This window comes from Cloeon dipterum, chromosome 4 (assembly GCF_949628265.1).
Source record: "Cloeon dipterum chromosome 4, ieCloDipt1.1, whole genome shotgun sequence".
Taxonomy (NCBI): Eukaryota; Metazoa; Arthropoda; class Insecta; order Ephemeroptera; family Baetidae; genus Cloeon; species Cloeon dipterum.
The window spans coordinates 8138297-8151830 of NC_088789.1; the positions used below are offsets into that span (position 1 = coordinate 8138297).

General features: G+C 42.7%; 4 protein-coding genes across 5 annotated transcripts in view; 2 read left to right on the top strand and 2 right to left on the bottom strand.

Annotated features, from left to right (window-relative positions):
- The window catches only part of Taf13 (TATA-box binding protein associated factor 13), a 126138-nt gene that overhangs the window by 22630 nt on the left and 89974 nt on the right, over positions 1 to 13534 (bottom strand). The gene's annotated exons all lie outside the window — the stretch shown is intronic.
- Positions 190 to 1366, top strand: LOC135944607 (DNA replication complex GINS protein PSF1-like). The gene is made up of 4 exons (XM_065491670.1): positions 190 to 447; positions 513 to 577; positions 734 to 917; positions 975 to 1366. Exons 1-4 carry the CDS (start codon positions 373 to 375, stop codon positions 1227 to 1229), a joined length of 579 nt encoding a protein of 192 aa, XP_065347742.1. The 5' UTR covers positions 190 to 372; the 3' UTR covers positions 1230 to 1366.
- On the top strand, positions 3958 to 11940 carry LOC135942207 (fibronectin type-III domain-containing protein 3A-like). Of its 2 annotated transcripts, none has more exons than XM_065488207.1 (11): positions 3958 to 4128; positions 5608 to 5774; positions 6869 to 7055; positions 7247 to 7526; positions 7667 to 7993; positions 8358 to 8854; positions 9133 to 9743; positions 9900 to 10237; positions 10344 to 10538; positions 10597 to 10876; positions 11306 to 11940. In XM_065488207.1, exons 1-11 carry the CDS (start codon positions 3990 to 3992, stop codon positions 11615 to 11617), a joined length of 3333 nt encoding a protein of 1110 aa, XP_065344279.1. In that variant the 5' UTR covers positions 3958 to 3989; the 3' UTR covers positions 11618 to 11940. The 2 variants fall into 2 exon arrangements, with proteins under 2 accessions (XP_065344279.1, XP_065344280.1); XM_065488208.1 differs by lacking the exon at positions 3958 to 4128 and adding an exon at positions 5300 to 5506.
- mRpL50 (mitochondrial ribosomal protein L50) lies at positions 11977 to 13058 on the bottom strand. Its single transcript, XM_065488220.1, has 4 exons — positions 12905 to 13058; positions 12422 to 12755; positions 12234 to 12353; positions 11977 to 12173 (listed from the first exon to the last, which is right to left on the bottom strand). The coding sequence occupies exons 1-4, from the start codon at positions 12977 to 12979 to the stop codon at positions 12052 to 12054; spliced, it is 651 nt and encodes a 216-aa protein (XP_065344292.1). The 5' UTR covers positions 12980 to 13058; the 3' UTR covers positions 11977 to 12051.

Here is a 13534-nt window from a genome sequence, read left to right on the forward strand (position 1 = left end):
AAATATCAAATTAGGTAAACTCGTTGTTTGTGGTTATAGACAAAACCGATGTTAGAAAGTAAGAAACTGAAATAAATTTGTAGCCATTAAAAGATGGCGCTGCATCTTACTCCTCTTGCTAAATTTTTCGCTTATTCCCGCCTGTTCCCGCCTGGTGGGAATAGTGGAAATAAGCATAATAAGCAATAACAAACTGCAACTGAACATACTGAACGAAAACTAAAAATCCTGCGTCCTTTAACGAATCGCGCGACTGGCTCACGCTCAAGACTGGCTGCAGTGTTCCTGTTTGAGAAATATGGCAATGCAGATTTGATATTCTGCTCAACTGATTAATTATCTTAGACCTAAATTAACTTTTTGAAACAAAACATGTTTGGTGTGAAAGCATTTGAGCTTATCCGGGATCTCACCCTGACTGGTCCTGAGGCATTGCCGCTTTATAATGTAAGGACTTTTTAAATTTCTATACAGATATAATTTAAGATGACTCACGTATTTAATTGTTTCAGAGTGAAACTGTGAGACAAGTTTTGGAAGAGATGAGAGTACTTTATGAAAGGAACCAAAGAGATGTGTAAGCTAAAAAAATAATATTTTGCTAGCTCCTTATCTCTGCTGCACCCTGTTCTTGCATTTTTCGTCAATAACCCCAGACTAAGAAATCCTTGTTATAGTGACCAGCATAGTTATAAGATGAGTTGTTATACTTTATTTAATTTCAACCCCATAGGAATAATTCAGTGAATGAAGACTCGAGCTACCTGGGAACAGTCCATTTAAGGCACGCTGCCTTGGAAAGAAACAAAAGGTGCCTTTTGGCTTATTTAGTGAATAGACTCCAGAGGATCAGGGACCTTCGATGGGATTTTGGGAGTGTTCTGCCAGGAGATGTCGCAGGCTCTCTTTGTGAACAGGTTGATTCAGCTGCTTAGATTTAATTTTTTATAATAATAAGGAAATGTTATCTGAAGGAGGTACAGTGGCTGCAGAACTACAACCGACATCTAGCAACCTACATGAGAGGACTAGATGGCTTGGACCTGACTCAAGAGCACTGTCCACCAAAGTCACTGTGTTTAGAAGTGCGCTGTCTGCAAGATTACGGGCTTTTTGAACTTGAAGATGGTGAACAAGTGCTATTAAAAAAAGACTCAATCCATTTGTTACCTCGATCTGAGTGCCTTATGTTGATACGTCAAGGTGTCCTTGAGCACATTCCTCACTGACCAAGTCTACAAAACGAGGGATTGCGCCAATTGATATCAAACCGAACACACCGAACCAAGAAATGAAATATTCTTTTTGAAATTAGTTGTCTTTTAAATAAACTATTTTCATAATTTAATCTTGCAATGATAACAAACTTTGAAATAATATGGTTATGAACCTTAAGACAAATATTAATCAGTTTTCCTATAGAAGACTGGAATAACGTTTTTTTTGTGCATTCAATAACCACAACAAAATATGATGTAAATTACACTCGTCAGTATTTACATTAATTTTAAATTCCCGCGCACGATAGGACATCCGCAATGATGTTTTTATTTTTTTAAGTCCTTATATATTATTATAAGTATTTTGAAACCTAATTAATATAATATCAGGATATTATAATATATATTATTATATTAAGTTTTAAAAGTGAAAAAGAAAGCCTGCGAGGAAATGAGAAGCGATCGAAAATATCACAGTTTAAATCGCGCGCGCCAACAATGGCGCCTTCACGAATCTCTCGGACTTAGCTTAGCGCAGCTCAGCGACACCAGCCAGAGCCATATTTTTATTTTACATCTGTGATCGGTCAACAAAGTCGCGGTAGGTCTGCCACATTTTGGCAAATTTCAGATCATTGACGGATTGTTTTGCAGACATGTCTCTAGCGCGGACGTCGACCTTACTTGGCTCCATCCTCCGGAGGGCCTCGATAACTCCAAGAAGGGCGATGAGCGGCGGTGCGTGGAATTACAGAATGCTTTCGCACCCTCCACCACAGTTTTATCAGAATTGGGGAACAGCAATCGGCACAGTCACCTGGTGGTGGATCCTTTGGGGAATCATGTCCGAGCCCGACCATCTTCTCGGAGAATTCCCTTACCCTGACCCTTCGAAATGGACGGATCAGGAGCTTGGAATCCCACCCGACGACGCTGAGTAGAGGGTAAAAATCCGAACTTGTTAGCTAGGGCTGCTTGTAAATATTGAAAATGTTGAATAGTTAATAATAATAAATATACTGCTGTCTTTAAAAAATGCTTTGATTTCAAAGAAGCCATCGACACCAATTTAAAGCAAAAGAGGTTGAAGGCTAAACTTTGGTTTACAAAATATGGGGTTTTAACTTTATACAATAATGGTGTTTTTAAAGCCAAATATTTATATTACTAATATATACACAATTTTTTAGATACTCGCCTACGTACTCGACTATATTTTAATGTTGAAAGGACCGCATTTCATTTTTTTAAACATCAAACAGAGTTTATTAAAACATGTTGAAGTCAAAAGAAAAAGAAAAGCAAGGATTGAAGAATATTTAAATATTTGCAAAAATAGAACTTAGCTTAACAGAGAGGAATTATATATGTACTGTGAATGAGTGATCATTGCAAAGAACTCAAGGGAGCGAATTTAATAGATGGTTGACGGTTTGAAAATATTATATATATTATATAGATATAGGCTCTGGATGGCTCGATGGAGCACATAGCACTTCTTAAACATCCTCACTGTGCTGGGGACGTGGCAGACTTTAAACTACAAGTTATTTTATCTTTTCATTTTGGGTTAAACTGCATCTGTTCGGTTTACACCCTTTGACAGTTCAGAAGGCATACATATATATCCTGCGAAAAATATATTTTTCAATTGGATTCAACAGAAGAAACAGTGTATTACTGAAAAACTAAACGAATTAAGATTTTCGTCAAATTTTTGGAAAATATTTAGATTGTTTTTTATTTTGATAGTGCGGTCCGTAATACAGACCTACTTTTTAATTTTATCCCACTGGATATTTAACTAGAAAAATTATACAATACATGTTATTTCTTATATCTTAATTACTTGTGGAAGGAATTTCAAAATGTTTCTTTTCTTTTCTGATAATGTATCAATTCGTCCTGGTCCCGGCAAAATTGCGTAACTTACAACAACCAAACGCGAATTTCCATGTTGCAAGAAAATGTCAACAATCAATTCGACAGTGAAAATTTGGGTGTTTGTTGAACGTTGCGCAATATTACCGGGACCAGGACGAATTGTTCCTCTTTTATTGATTGATGAATATCACAATATTTTGATAATTTTTTAACCAAACGGTATACAGTTTTTCGAATTATACATCACTTCTTGAACTAGATAAATTTAATATATTTGCGTCATAATCATTCATCGCAAAACTTTCGTATAAAAATAACGAAACAAGATAATATGACAATTTTTTATCGATTTTGTATTAAATATTGTAGGTTCAAAAATTAATTCAAAATACAAGCACTAATAGAGGTATTCTTGAGCAACATTAACCAATTCAGAAGCTTATTTTTGCTCTTAATTTATTTTAAATTTGAAGAAAATGACCAAAGATTATTTTTAGCAATCATTTTTATTAAAAAAAATGTGGGGGATGAAAGAAAATCTTACAACCTTACACGGTAAACTTAAATTTTCAGTTCTAAAATTTGGCCCGTTAAAATTTGGAAAAAAGCTGACTACGTGTAATTAACAAGCGGTATCAGTTGTTATATCATCGCCACATCTCACATGCAGTCGGTAGTCGCCGCGTGACGGAAAGATGAATGACAAGTTTTTGGCGCTGTACGAGCGCCGGGCCGGGAAAGCGGCCCGCGGGGAAGTGCGCGCGCCTTATTTTCCACTGAGCAGTGTTGGGCGCCGCGAGTGCGACGGCGTGCTCTCGGGGCTGCTGTGTGATCAATAGTCGCGTGCATTGCTACGTGTCGCTCTGTGCGAACAGCGAGCCAGAGATGATCCACCTGAGCCGACCCTCGGCCTCCGGCGGTGGCCCTCCTTCGAGGGAGCAGGATGACAACGTTGTCCAGTTCCACGTCAACTCTGGGGTCACGGTCAGCCTTCAGGTCGGAGATTCGGTGCGCGTCGTCAAAGGTACAGACGCCCTCAGGGTCTTCTCCACCCTCCGCGTCGGCACGTGCGTGTCGCGAGGCACCTGGCTGCCACCCAAATTTTTTTGACACCTGTTCGCCGGCCGCGGTTTCTTCGTTACTCGACCGGTTTACCCGTTTAAGTTTGCGAGCGAAGGAGAAAAACAATAATTGCCGCCTGTGGTTGAAATAATGTCATTGACCGTAACGAGAGGATTATTTTTAAACCGGTGCGAGATTGCAGAAGTCGTAAAAATTATGAACACTGCCTTTGTCGGAGTCTCTGAGCACTCGTCTGAAATTGTGTGATGGTTGCAGCCGGGTATAACTTCCGCGACCCATTTCTGACACGACGGCAAAACACCGGGCGCCAGCAGAATATGAGCTGATAATGAAAATCGTTATTTTTAATGCCAACCGGGCAAACATTAGGCTTTCATCTAGCTGTGTCTCAATTAATTTCATTTAACCGCGAGAAATGCACAGTTATTGTCATTTAAATATAAAGTGTCATAATTTGGCCGCAGTTTTCTTGCATGAAATTTCATGAATTAATAAATTAGGTAATATAAATCAAACTTCAAACGTTCCAAATTGTTTATTTTTTGCGATTTTCCAGTGCTGTACAATCTTGTTTTAAAATTTATAAGTATTTGCCGAACATGTTATAGAACATTCTAGAAAACGCCAAATTATATAAGCAATGTTTATTTCAACGTTTATGCCCAGCGTTTTAAAACTTTTTGTTTCACTGGGCCTCTAATGTTCCACTAGTCCACACTAATTATTATGATGAAAGTAAGTCTTCAGCATTTTAAAGTGAAAATTTTGAAATAATATGTAAAACCCTATAAGGTAAAGGATTTTTGAGTTCTCGGGCATTCAATCCAGGATCGATTTGTGTCTCCGTATCTTCACTTCAATCTTAATAAAAATTATTTTTAGCAAAATATTTCGCTGTCAAAAAATTCGAAAAACTTAAAATTGATTGCTTATTATGTCATCATATTTATATACGAGAGCCAGACGTGCAAATAATCCAGAGGCAAGCGCGCGCTTGGCGCCGAAATTGAAAGAAGTACTCGAGCACAGCCAGTTATTGGCACACGCAATGCAAACCTTGCCCCCGCCTCCTCGTGGCTGCCAGTGGAAGCTGCGTGGTCTCCTCTCGCGATTGGTCGGAGCAAAGTCGCGACGAACAGTGGCGCCGACTCGATGGCTCCGTCTCGTACACCCACAAACTGTCTGACACGCTGACAGTGTGAGAAAGAGGGACACGTCAGCGCGCGATGCCATGGCCAACGGAGACGAGGCGGATTTGATGGCCTCTTACGACTACTGCGGCCCGTGGCCGCAGCCGGCCTACGAGTACTACTACCCCGGTAGGCGAGACCGTCCCCGGGGGCGTGTCACCCCCTTCGACGCCCTCCCTCGCCCCTTTTGTTCGACGCTAACCTGGCCGTCCGTCTATCTGTGTTGGCAGGGCCTATGACTGTGCCGATGGTTCCGACTGCAGGACGTGCCTCGCAGCCCCCGATTCCGATGCCCGTGCAGGTGCCCGTCGGACACGTCATCCACCAGATAATGGACGAGTCCGGACAACTGAGACAGGTCATCCTCAGCCCGCAGCGCACGCACGAACAACGACAGGTTCGTATTGTTTGAGTATACCAGTGTTTACTTTTCGCGTCTGTGCTTTGTGTGCGACGCGCGTTTGGTGCTTCCCCGGGGGCGGGCGGGGGTGGGGTCGGAGGCCGCGGACAACTTGACCTTGACACGTCCAATGACGAGATTGGGAAGATGGGGCAGAGGGGTGACTTTTTTCATATCGCTCGCGACTCGATAACAGGAAAAAATGAATGAGTTTGACGTGTATGAATGCTCTTTCTTTTTTTTTCTCGGTACGAGAGGCCGAGATGAGGATAAAATGTAATGTTCAGGAAATTCCAGTCGTATAAATAATTATCTGACATTTCGTGTGTGGCCTTTTTGTACTCTCGCGGTGAAAGGTCTAACCTCAGGTCGCCTTTACGCGCACATATTTTTATCTTTTGACCAGTTTTTATGCGCACTTGAAATAACCACGAAAAAATTGTTTTTGTACTAACAATGAGGACCATTGGTCATTGAGATGTGAGAGAGGCGAAAGAATTTCCGCGCGATAAGCCGAAAGAGTTCTGTCAAACTTTATCTATCGACGGGTTGTGTTTTGTTGTTTTGTATACACATCACGTTAAAAAGAAATCATGTGCGGAGCAGCGCGCAGAGTCTATCTCTCTTTTACATTTCGTGCATTTATCAGGCGGCCTTGAATCGCTTTACATGATGGCTGCGACATTAAAGAAAATTAATATTGTTTTTGCTCAATGGGGCCACTTGAGGAAAATAATTGCTGCGCGCATGTGAAACATGCTGCCGCTAATCACCTCGCTATTTTTCATTTGGACGTGCGCAACTAATCGTGCGCCCGGGCACGATTTTTTATTTCGCATTTCCGCCAGACCAGTCAACAAAATGGGACACTTTTTCCGTTCAAATTGAGCATGTAAGCTCGCGTTCCCAGCGAGAGCAGTAAGGCAAAGCAGCGAAATAAATGGCTCTGTTAAATATATAGAGTACACTATAATATAATAATAATTATATTTTCATTTCATTGCTGCCTTCTTGTTATTACATTATGAGTCGGTGCTAAGATACCACCTGTCAGTGAGCAATTATTTGTATTTACAAATGTGAATTCGCAGCCAGCACCAAACGAGTACTACCACACGTACTACACTATGGTGCCGCCGAGCGTGACCATCCCTCAAACCGCACCCCCAGTGCTGCGCTCCGACGACCGCAGCAGGGTGCAGCGGGACAAAATGAAACGGCGGCTGGAGCAGCGACAAGGAGGCCCATCTACCACTCCAGCCCCGTCACCGTCAAAGAGTGAGTTTTTCCATTGTAAATTATTCCTCTTTGCTCGCGTGCCTGCATCAACAAGTTGTTGCTCCACCACTTATCCGGTTTTCTACTTCATACTTTCATTGCTTGCGATGAGTCACGCATTATTTTTTGCTCTCACAATGGTATGTGAACGTTGCGAAAATAATGCATTCTTTTGTGCTTGCTTATCGCAGAGCCTCCCCCGAGAAAATCAAAGGAAGCGGCGTCGTCGTCGTCATCCACACCGCCAGCTTCCCCCGCCTCTCCGGGATTGCAGCTGAACGTCTGCGAAGTATCGCAGACGGCAGCCAACCTGAGCTGGGCGGCCACGGGCTCGGCCAATGTCAGCGGCAGCGAGGACAGCGGCCTGGCGGAGCCGCCGCCCCCGGAGGCCACCACCATGTACCAACTGAGCATTGGGAAGAAGGGCAAAGAGCAAAAAATTTTATATTTCGGCACCGATCGTTCGTTCCAGTAAGTGAATGTTTTAATCGCATTACATTTTAAAATTATCTGTCTCACTTCAACCTCATTTTCCAATTTTTCTTTTTTTCTTTAAGTTTTCCTCTTGGCAGAATTAAAATTTTTAAACGCATTTTACCGAAATATTGCAGACTGGACAACCTGCAGCCTGGCACAGAGTATAGCATTAGATTGGCGGCTGTTTTGGCAGGGGAAGGCGGCTCTGCGTCTAGCACGGCTTACACGTCCTTTACAACCTTGCCATCCTCCCCTTCGACTCCTTCACCGCCTCGTCTTGTTGGAAGGACGAAAACATCATTGACCTTGAAGTGGTCAAGTTGTCCTAATGGCGGTTCTCCTCTCACAGCTTACATTCTTGAGTTGTCTGATTCAGACGGGCAGTGGCAGCAAATTTACAAAGGCCGGGAAAAGCAATTCACAGTCTCTAAACTTCTGGCTGGTGCATCCTATAGCTTTAGGTAAGTGAAAAAGTAAAAAATCTCGGCTTATCTCTAATTAATCTTGATTACATTTACGGTGGTCTCTAAATTTTAATTAGCTTGTTACATTTCAAAGAAGCCTTACTTAACGTTAAGTAAAAAATTGACAGTGCCTTCTGCTCTGCACTGAAGGCACTAACTAATGACATCAATTAGGCTGGTATTTTGCAGGCTATTTCTTTTTAACTTGGTAAATACTTTTATTGTATACGTACAACAATTTTTTTTGGCAGCTGTAATTTTAAAAATACCTGGACAATTATTATTGAAAAACTTGCAGTTAAACGTTTTTGAAAGGCCGATTACAATAAAAGCGGTAGGTTAAAAAAAACTCATTCTGCAGGCTGGCAGCTGCAAACGCGTTTGGCGAAAGTCCTTTCTGCCCGCCAGTCACCTTCCACACGCAAGAACCATTGCCACCCACCCCGGCGCCTCCCAGGCTCGCGTCGCAGGCCTTGGCGGACCGGCTCTTGCTTGAGTGGGACCCTGCCGAGATCGTGGACGCGTACAAACTGGAGCAGGCGGAGGAGCTGGCGCCGAACGGACCAGCTCCCGCTTTCTTCTTGGTCTACCACGGTCCCGACTGCAGGTTCGAGAGTCAGAACTTGCAGCCGGCATCTGCGTACCTGTATCGGCTGAAGGTAGAGGCTAACGGCCAGTGCTCGCAGCCCTCTGTCGCCGCCCGTCATGTGACGACTCCCGCGCCACCCTTTGCCCCTGCTCGGCCGCAACTGAGGGGTCGACCGCAGGCGCACAGCGTTCGTCTTGGGTGGGCACAGCCCCTGCACACTGGGGGAGCCCCCATTCTTGCCTATCAGCTCCAAATCGACATGGGACAAGGTAAGGAATTTGTTGCTTTTATTAGGCATTTTAATTAAAGTGACATGTTTGTTATCTGTCAAGTACTAAATAACCAATAAATAAGCTTTCATTTGGTGAAGCACCAAGCTGTAGTGACTTTGCATTGCCACACACTACTTGGTATACAAATAAAATATTTTAAACATGGAAAGAAATTGACCTTCTAATTTAAAAAAAATGAATCATCGTATTTATTCATAGCATCAATAAATTACACGTTTCTTTTGCTCAACGCAAACACTTTGTGTTTATTGTAGGTTTCCAAGACGTGTGGAGTGGTCAAGGTTGTGAAACAGTGATCAATGAATTGGCCCCTGGCCGCTTGTATCAAGCCCGAGTGGCGGCTATCAACTCGGCCGGCATAAGCAATTTCTCTGAGGTGGCGCAATTTAATACGGCAGCGGCCCCACCGGGACTCCCAGTGTGGACGCGGAAGCAGCAGCCACCTTCCACTCACGCAGTCACACTCCACTGGGACCCCCCTGCCGCGGACGGAGGCGCCCCTGTGCACCACTTTGAGGTCGAGGTGGCCGACGCGCATTCCAGACGCCCCGCCTACCAGGGCGCCGAACCCTTCTGCGTCGTCAGTGGCCTGCAAGCGGCCACCCTGTACCACTTCTTCGTACGGGCCGCCAATATGGCCGGCCTGGGACCCTGGTCCCCTGAGTTGACCTTGCAAACCGCTGTGGCGCCTCCAGCTGTTCCAGAGCCACCTTCAGTCGAGGTTTCTGAAGATGGTGTTGCCGAGTTTTCGTGGCCGCCACTCTCCACGGCCACTTCCTACGGCCTCCAACTGGCTCTCCTTGAGGAACCCTCTGCTGAGCCGCAATACAAGCAGGAGTATTCTGGGCCGGATAGCAACTGTCAGGTACTTATCCGTGATTTTTCGCTATATTTAGTCTGCTATAAAATTTTGATGGCGTATTTTCCAGAGGCATTTTTTATTATTAATTTCACTTTTCCTTTTTGTACTGTATTTTGACTAGTCCCCTGTCGTTTGTTCAACGCTTCGCCTTATTTGCAGGTTGCCAATCTGGCCCCAGGGTCCACCTACCTGGCCCGCTTGCAGGGCTCCAATGCGTCAGGAGCAGGTTCGTTCTCGACGCCGGTCGTGTTCTGCACGCCTGTTTCCGTTCCTGGGGCAGTGCCACACGCGCCCCACTGTGTTTCCCTTAAGTCAGACGGCTTGTCAGCCCATCTGGTTGTGAGTTTTGAGCAGCCTGTCCACTGGGGAGGCGACTCCCACGGGCCTCTCTCCTATCAGCTGGAGACTGTCCCCTCCAATCCTGAGCAAGCGCCCTTCCATGTCAATACAGATGAACTCACAGTCGAGCTCGACTTGCAACTAGAAAGCACCTATAGGTATTTAGCATTACTCTTTAGCTCTTTAGCAAGTCTCAAAGCCTAGAATTTTTGTCGTTCTTGATTATCTCAACGCGGTTTATCACACCCTATCGCATTATTTCAGGTTGAGGGTTCGTGCAGTAAACATCAAGGGCCCTGGCCCTTCTTCCCCCGCTCTCAGAGTAACTACTCCCCCACCACCCCCGCCAGCCCCTTCACTCTCTCTTATAGCTGCACAGCCCAGGGCCCTGCGACTGGGGTGGGAGGTTGTTGAAGGCACCACTGTCATCCTTGAGATGAGGCTCTCTGAGGCGCATAAGTAAGTTGTTAAACTGGTGTTACGATAATTTTACGATTTTTAATCTCTGAATGTTTAGGTTCCACACCGTTTTCCAAGGACGTGAAAATCGACACAAGGTTACAAACCTGAAGAAGAATACAGAGTACCAATTCCGAACAATTGCTGTGGGGCCTGGAGGCCAGAGTGATCCCAGTGAAGTCTTTATTTTCCGCACCAAGCCAGAGCCGATCTGTTTGCCGACCAACCTTAAGTTCAGCGAGACCTCAAGCAGCAGCGTTCTTGCTACTTGGCAAGCGCCAGCTGATCATAAAAGTCGTCTCCAGTCAAGCAGCAGTAGGCATGGCCCATTTACTGTGGTAAGTTCAAATTATGTCTTAGAAATATTTTTATTCGTTCCTTAACTGATTCAAAAATTATTATTTATAATAAAATGATATACTTGTTTATTCTTGCATGTCATTATAGTAAAGAAATAAAACTAATACATAGTGCAGAAACAATTATTAAAGTCTATAAATTGCCTGAGATTTAATTTTTGGGCCGGAATGAGCAATATAAAGTGACATAAGCGTGAATAATATATAAGGAATAAAATTAAATTCAGTTTAAGCTCTGGCCTTCATTTTAAATTTATCATTTTCTAATGTTTTGTACTAAAATATAATTTTTTACTTTTTTCACAAATAGAAACTGGCATTTTGAGCTTCTGAGTGACCTCCCCCCAAAAATATACCTACTTCAAAATTATGTAAAATTGTGGTAAAAATAAATTTCCCCTTGTTTAGGTGTATGAAGGCTACGAGTGCCAGTACGAGTTGCGAGACCTGACGCCCAACACAGAGTACTGGATCCGCGCCTCGTTGGTGCACAACGGCGAGGAGGGGGCGTGGACGACGCCTACCGTTGCGTGCATCGTAGTTAAAGCGGCTGCTGAAGCTGTGAGCCGACCGGCACAGGCGGCCAGCACGCCTGCCGTTGAGCGACGCCAGCGGCCGCGGGCGCTGAGTGAAGAGCAGAAGAAGGCGGCCATCGTGGCCGTCTTCCTCTTCCTGTCGGTGGTGCTGGCCGTTTTTTTGGCACGCACAGTGACCATGTGATTTTCTCCTGCTGCATTTATTACCAAAGCCGTCTGTGACGTGCGCGCTGCTTCTCTTTCAAGCACGCGCGCGCATAAATTTCACTTGATTTTTTTTCATCGCGCCTCTTTCGTTGATAAGTTACAACAAAAATTATTAAAATCTAAAGTAACAATGTTGATGTATTGATATATCGCCTAAGTGTCTTCCAGCAATTTTATCGCATCTAATCCAAATCCATTATACATCCGTGGGAATGATGAGAAAAGTTATATTGTACACAGCTACACAAAATATTATATTATATGAATATTACAAAATATATACTATATATTTGAAATAAAGACCAGGTTTTTATTTACAAGAATAAACACAGCGTATCATGTTATGCAATTTTCCTCTTTACTATCCGCTTAAAATACAAGTTATAATTGAGCTTATCGCCTGCACAAGATTTATCCTCCAGATGGTACCTTTGGTGCGATGTATCCCTTGTATTTCTTCTTGTACTTGATGTTAGTCACTACGGTTGAGCTTCCAGGAAAGGCAGAAACTCCGGCAAACATGGTGTCAGTGTCTAGAAATGAGCAATTATTGTTAGGAAGCTGCGAACTTTTTACTTTATCCAATTCTATACCTGGGTGGAATCTAAGATACTCGTACTGGACATGCAAATTTGGTGGAAGTTCCATATCTTTCATAGCGTCCAAAGGTGACACTTTTTTCACTTCAGTATGATAAAAACTGTAGATGTCACCTGGGCAAAGGAAAAATGATCAGACAGTCGTTGCCCTCTGGTTCTAATTGCAAGTATAAGAAAATTACCCAGATTGTTCAATGCAGCCAGCATGGAATTTGGTACTTCGTGGTCAAACTCCTTCCAGCATAGGGACAAGAATTTGAACTTGGCATCAACATCATCAAATTTGTCATTTAAACCCCAAGTTGCGGGGAAACACAATTTGGAGATCTCTAGCAATCTTTTCTGGACATCAGGAGGAGGCGTATACGGCTTTCCGTTCCTGAGGAACCCTCTACTCGCCAGGGATGTTTTGAAGGCATCGATTTGATTGCTTGAGCTATCGTACGAAATGTAGTCTTTGGATGGCACGACAGCCTTCTTGGGTTTCCTCTCAACTCTGATCTTTTTGGCGTAATACTGAAACAAGGAGAAAAAATTAAAAAGATTATGTACCATACAATTTGACTTTTAATGATTAATGAACAAATTGAGCTTTAACCTATATCATAACAAAAATATATATTAGTTTATCTAATTTAAATGAGAATTTCCAATTTATTTCTTACCCTTAAAACGCTTAAAACAGTAAAATTTGGTTGCGTGATCTTCAAAATATTAGTTCGAAACATTGCGACTGCCATGCCTTCGGCTGATAGTGTGTTCTAGCTGTGTTGTCTTTTGCCACTACTACTCCTTGTTTCCTTTTGCTATTTTCACGAACGTTACGTGGGCGTACGGGGAAAGGGGGTGTTCCCTAAATGATTGCACCGCGATCTTGCTACGAATACGAATATCAATAGTGCAGACGTCATACACACAAAACCCAGCGGCCCGGGAAAGTTAAAATTGATTATATGTATCAATTTGATTCATTGATTATTTCACCCTTTTTTATACTCGTTTAGAATTTTTTATTTCTATAAAAATTAAATTAAATTTGTTATGGATAAGATTTAACTTTTTTATAGCATTAATTAACTACTATATTAAATAATTATCATAATACTATTATTTACTTTCATTTAATTCATTATCATTTGGATAAAATCAATGAATAAAAAATATAAAAAGGCCTATGAAACTGCAGGAACCTGATTAATAAGGAAAAAATCAACTATTTATATATAATTATCTAATCTAATAAATTTTATTTTGATTTTATATTATTATTAGTGAGACAAAACTATCTTATGTAA

Excerpts from the sequence above, each read along its gene's own strand:
- LOC135944607 (XM_065491670.1), top strand. The coding sequence starts at position 373 with ATGTTTGGTGTGAAAGCATTTGAGCTTATCCGGGATCTCACCCTGACT. Across the intron at positions 578-733 it reads GAAAGGAACCAAAGAGATGT|GAATAATTCAGTGAATGAAG; the intron begins GTAAGCTAAAAA and ends TCAACCCCATAG. Across the intron at positions 918-974 it reads CAGGCTCTCTTTGTGAACAG|GAGGTACAGTGGCTGCAGAA; the intron begins GTTGATTCAGCT and ends TGTTATCTGAAG.
- LOC135942207 (XM_065488207.1), top strand. The coding sequence starts at position 3,990 with ATGATCCACCTGAGCCGACCCTCGGCCTCCGGCGGTGGCCCTCCTTCG. Across the intron at positions 9,744-9,899 it reads GGCCGGATAGCAACTGTCAG|GTTGCCAATCTGGCCCCAGG; the intron begins GTACTTATCCGT and ends CCTTATTTGCAG. Across the intron at positions 10,877-11,305 it reads GGCATGGCCCATTTACTGTG|GTGTATGAAGGCTACGAGTG; the intron begins GTAAGTTCAAAT and ends CCCCTTGTTTAG.
- mRpL50 (XM_065488220.1), bottom strand. The coding sequence starts at position 12,979 with ATGGCAGTCGCAATGTTTCGAACTAATATTTTGAAGATCACGCAACCA. Across the intron at positions 12,756-12,904 it reads CTGTTTTAAGCGTTTTAAGG|TATTACGCCAAAAAGATCAG; the intron begins GTAAGAAATAAA and ends TCCTTGTTTCAG. Across the intron at positions 12,174-12,233 it reads GTATCTTAGATTCCACCCAG|ACACTGACACCATGTTTGCC; the intron begins GTATAGAATTGG and ends GCTCATTTCTAG.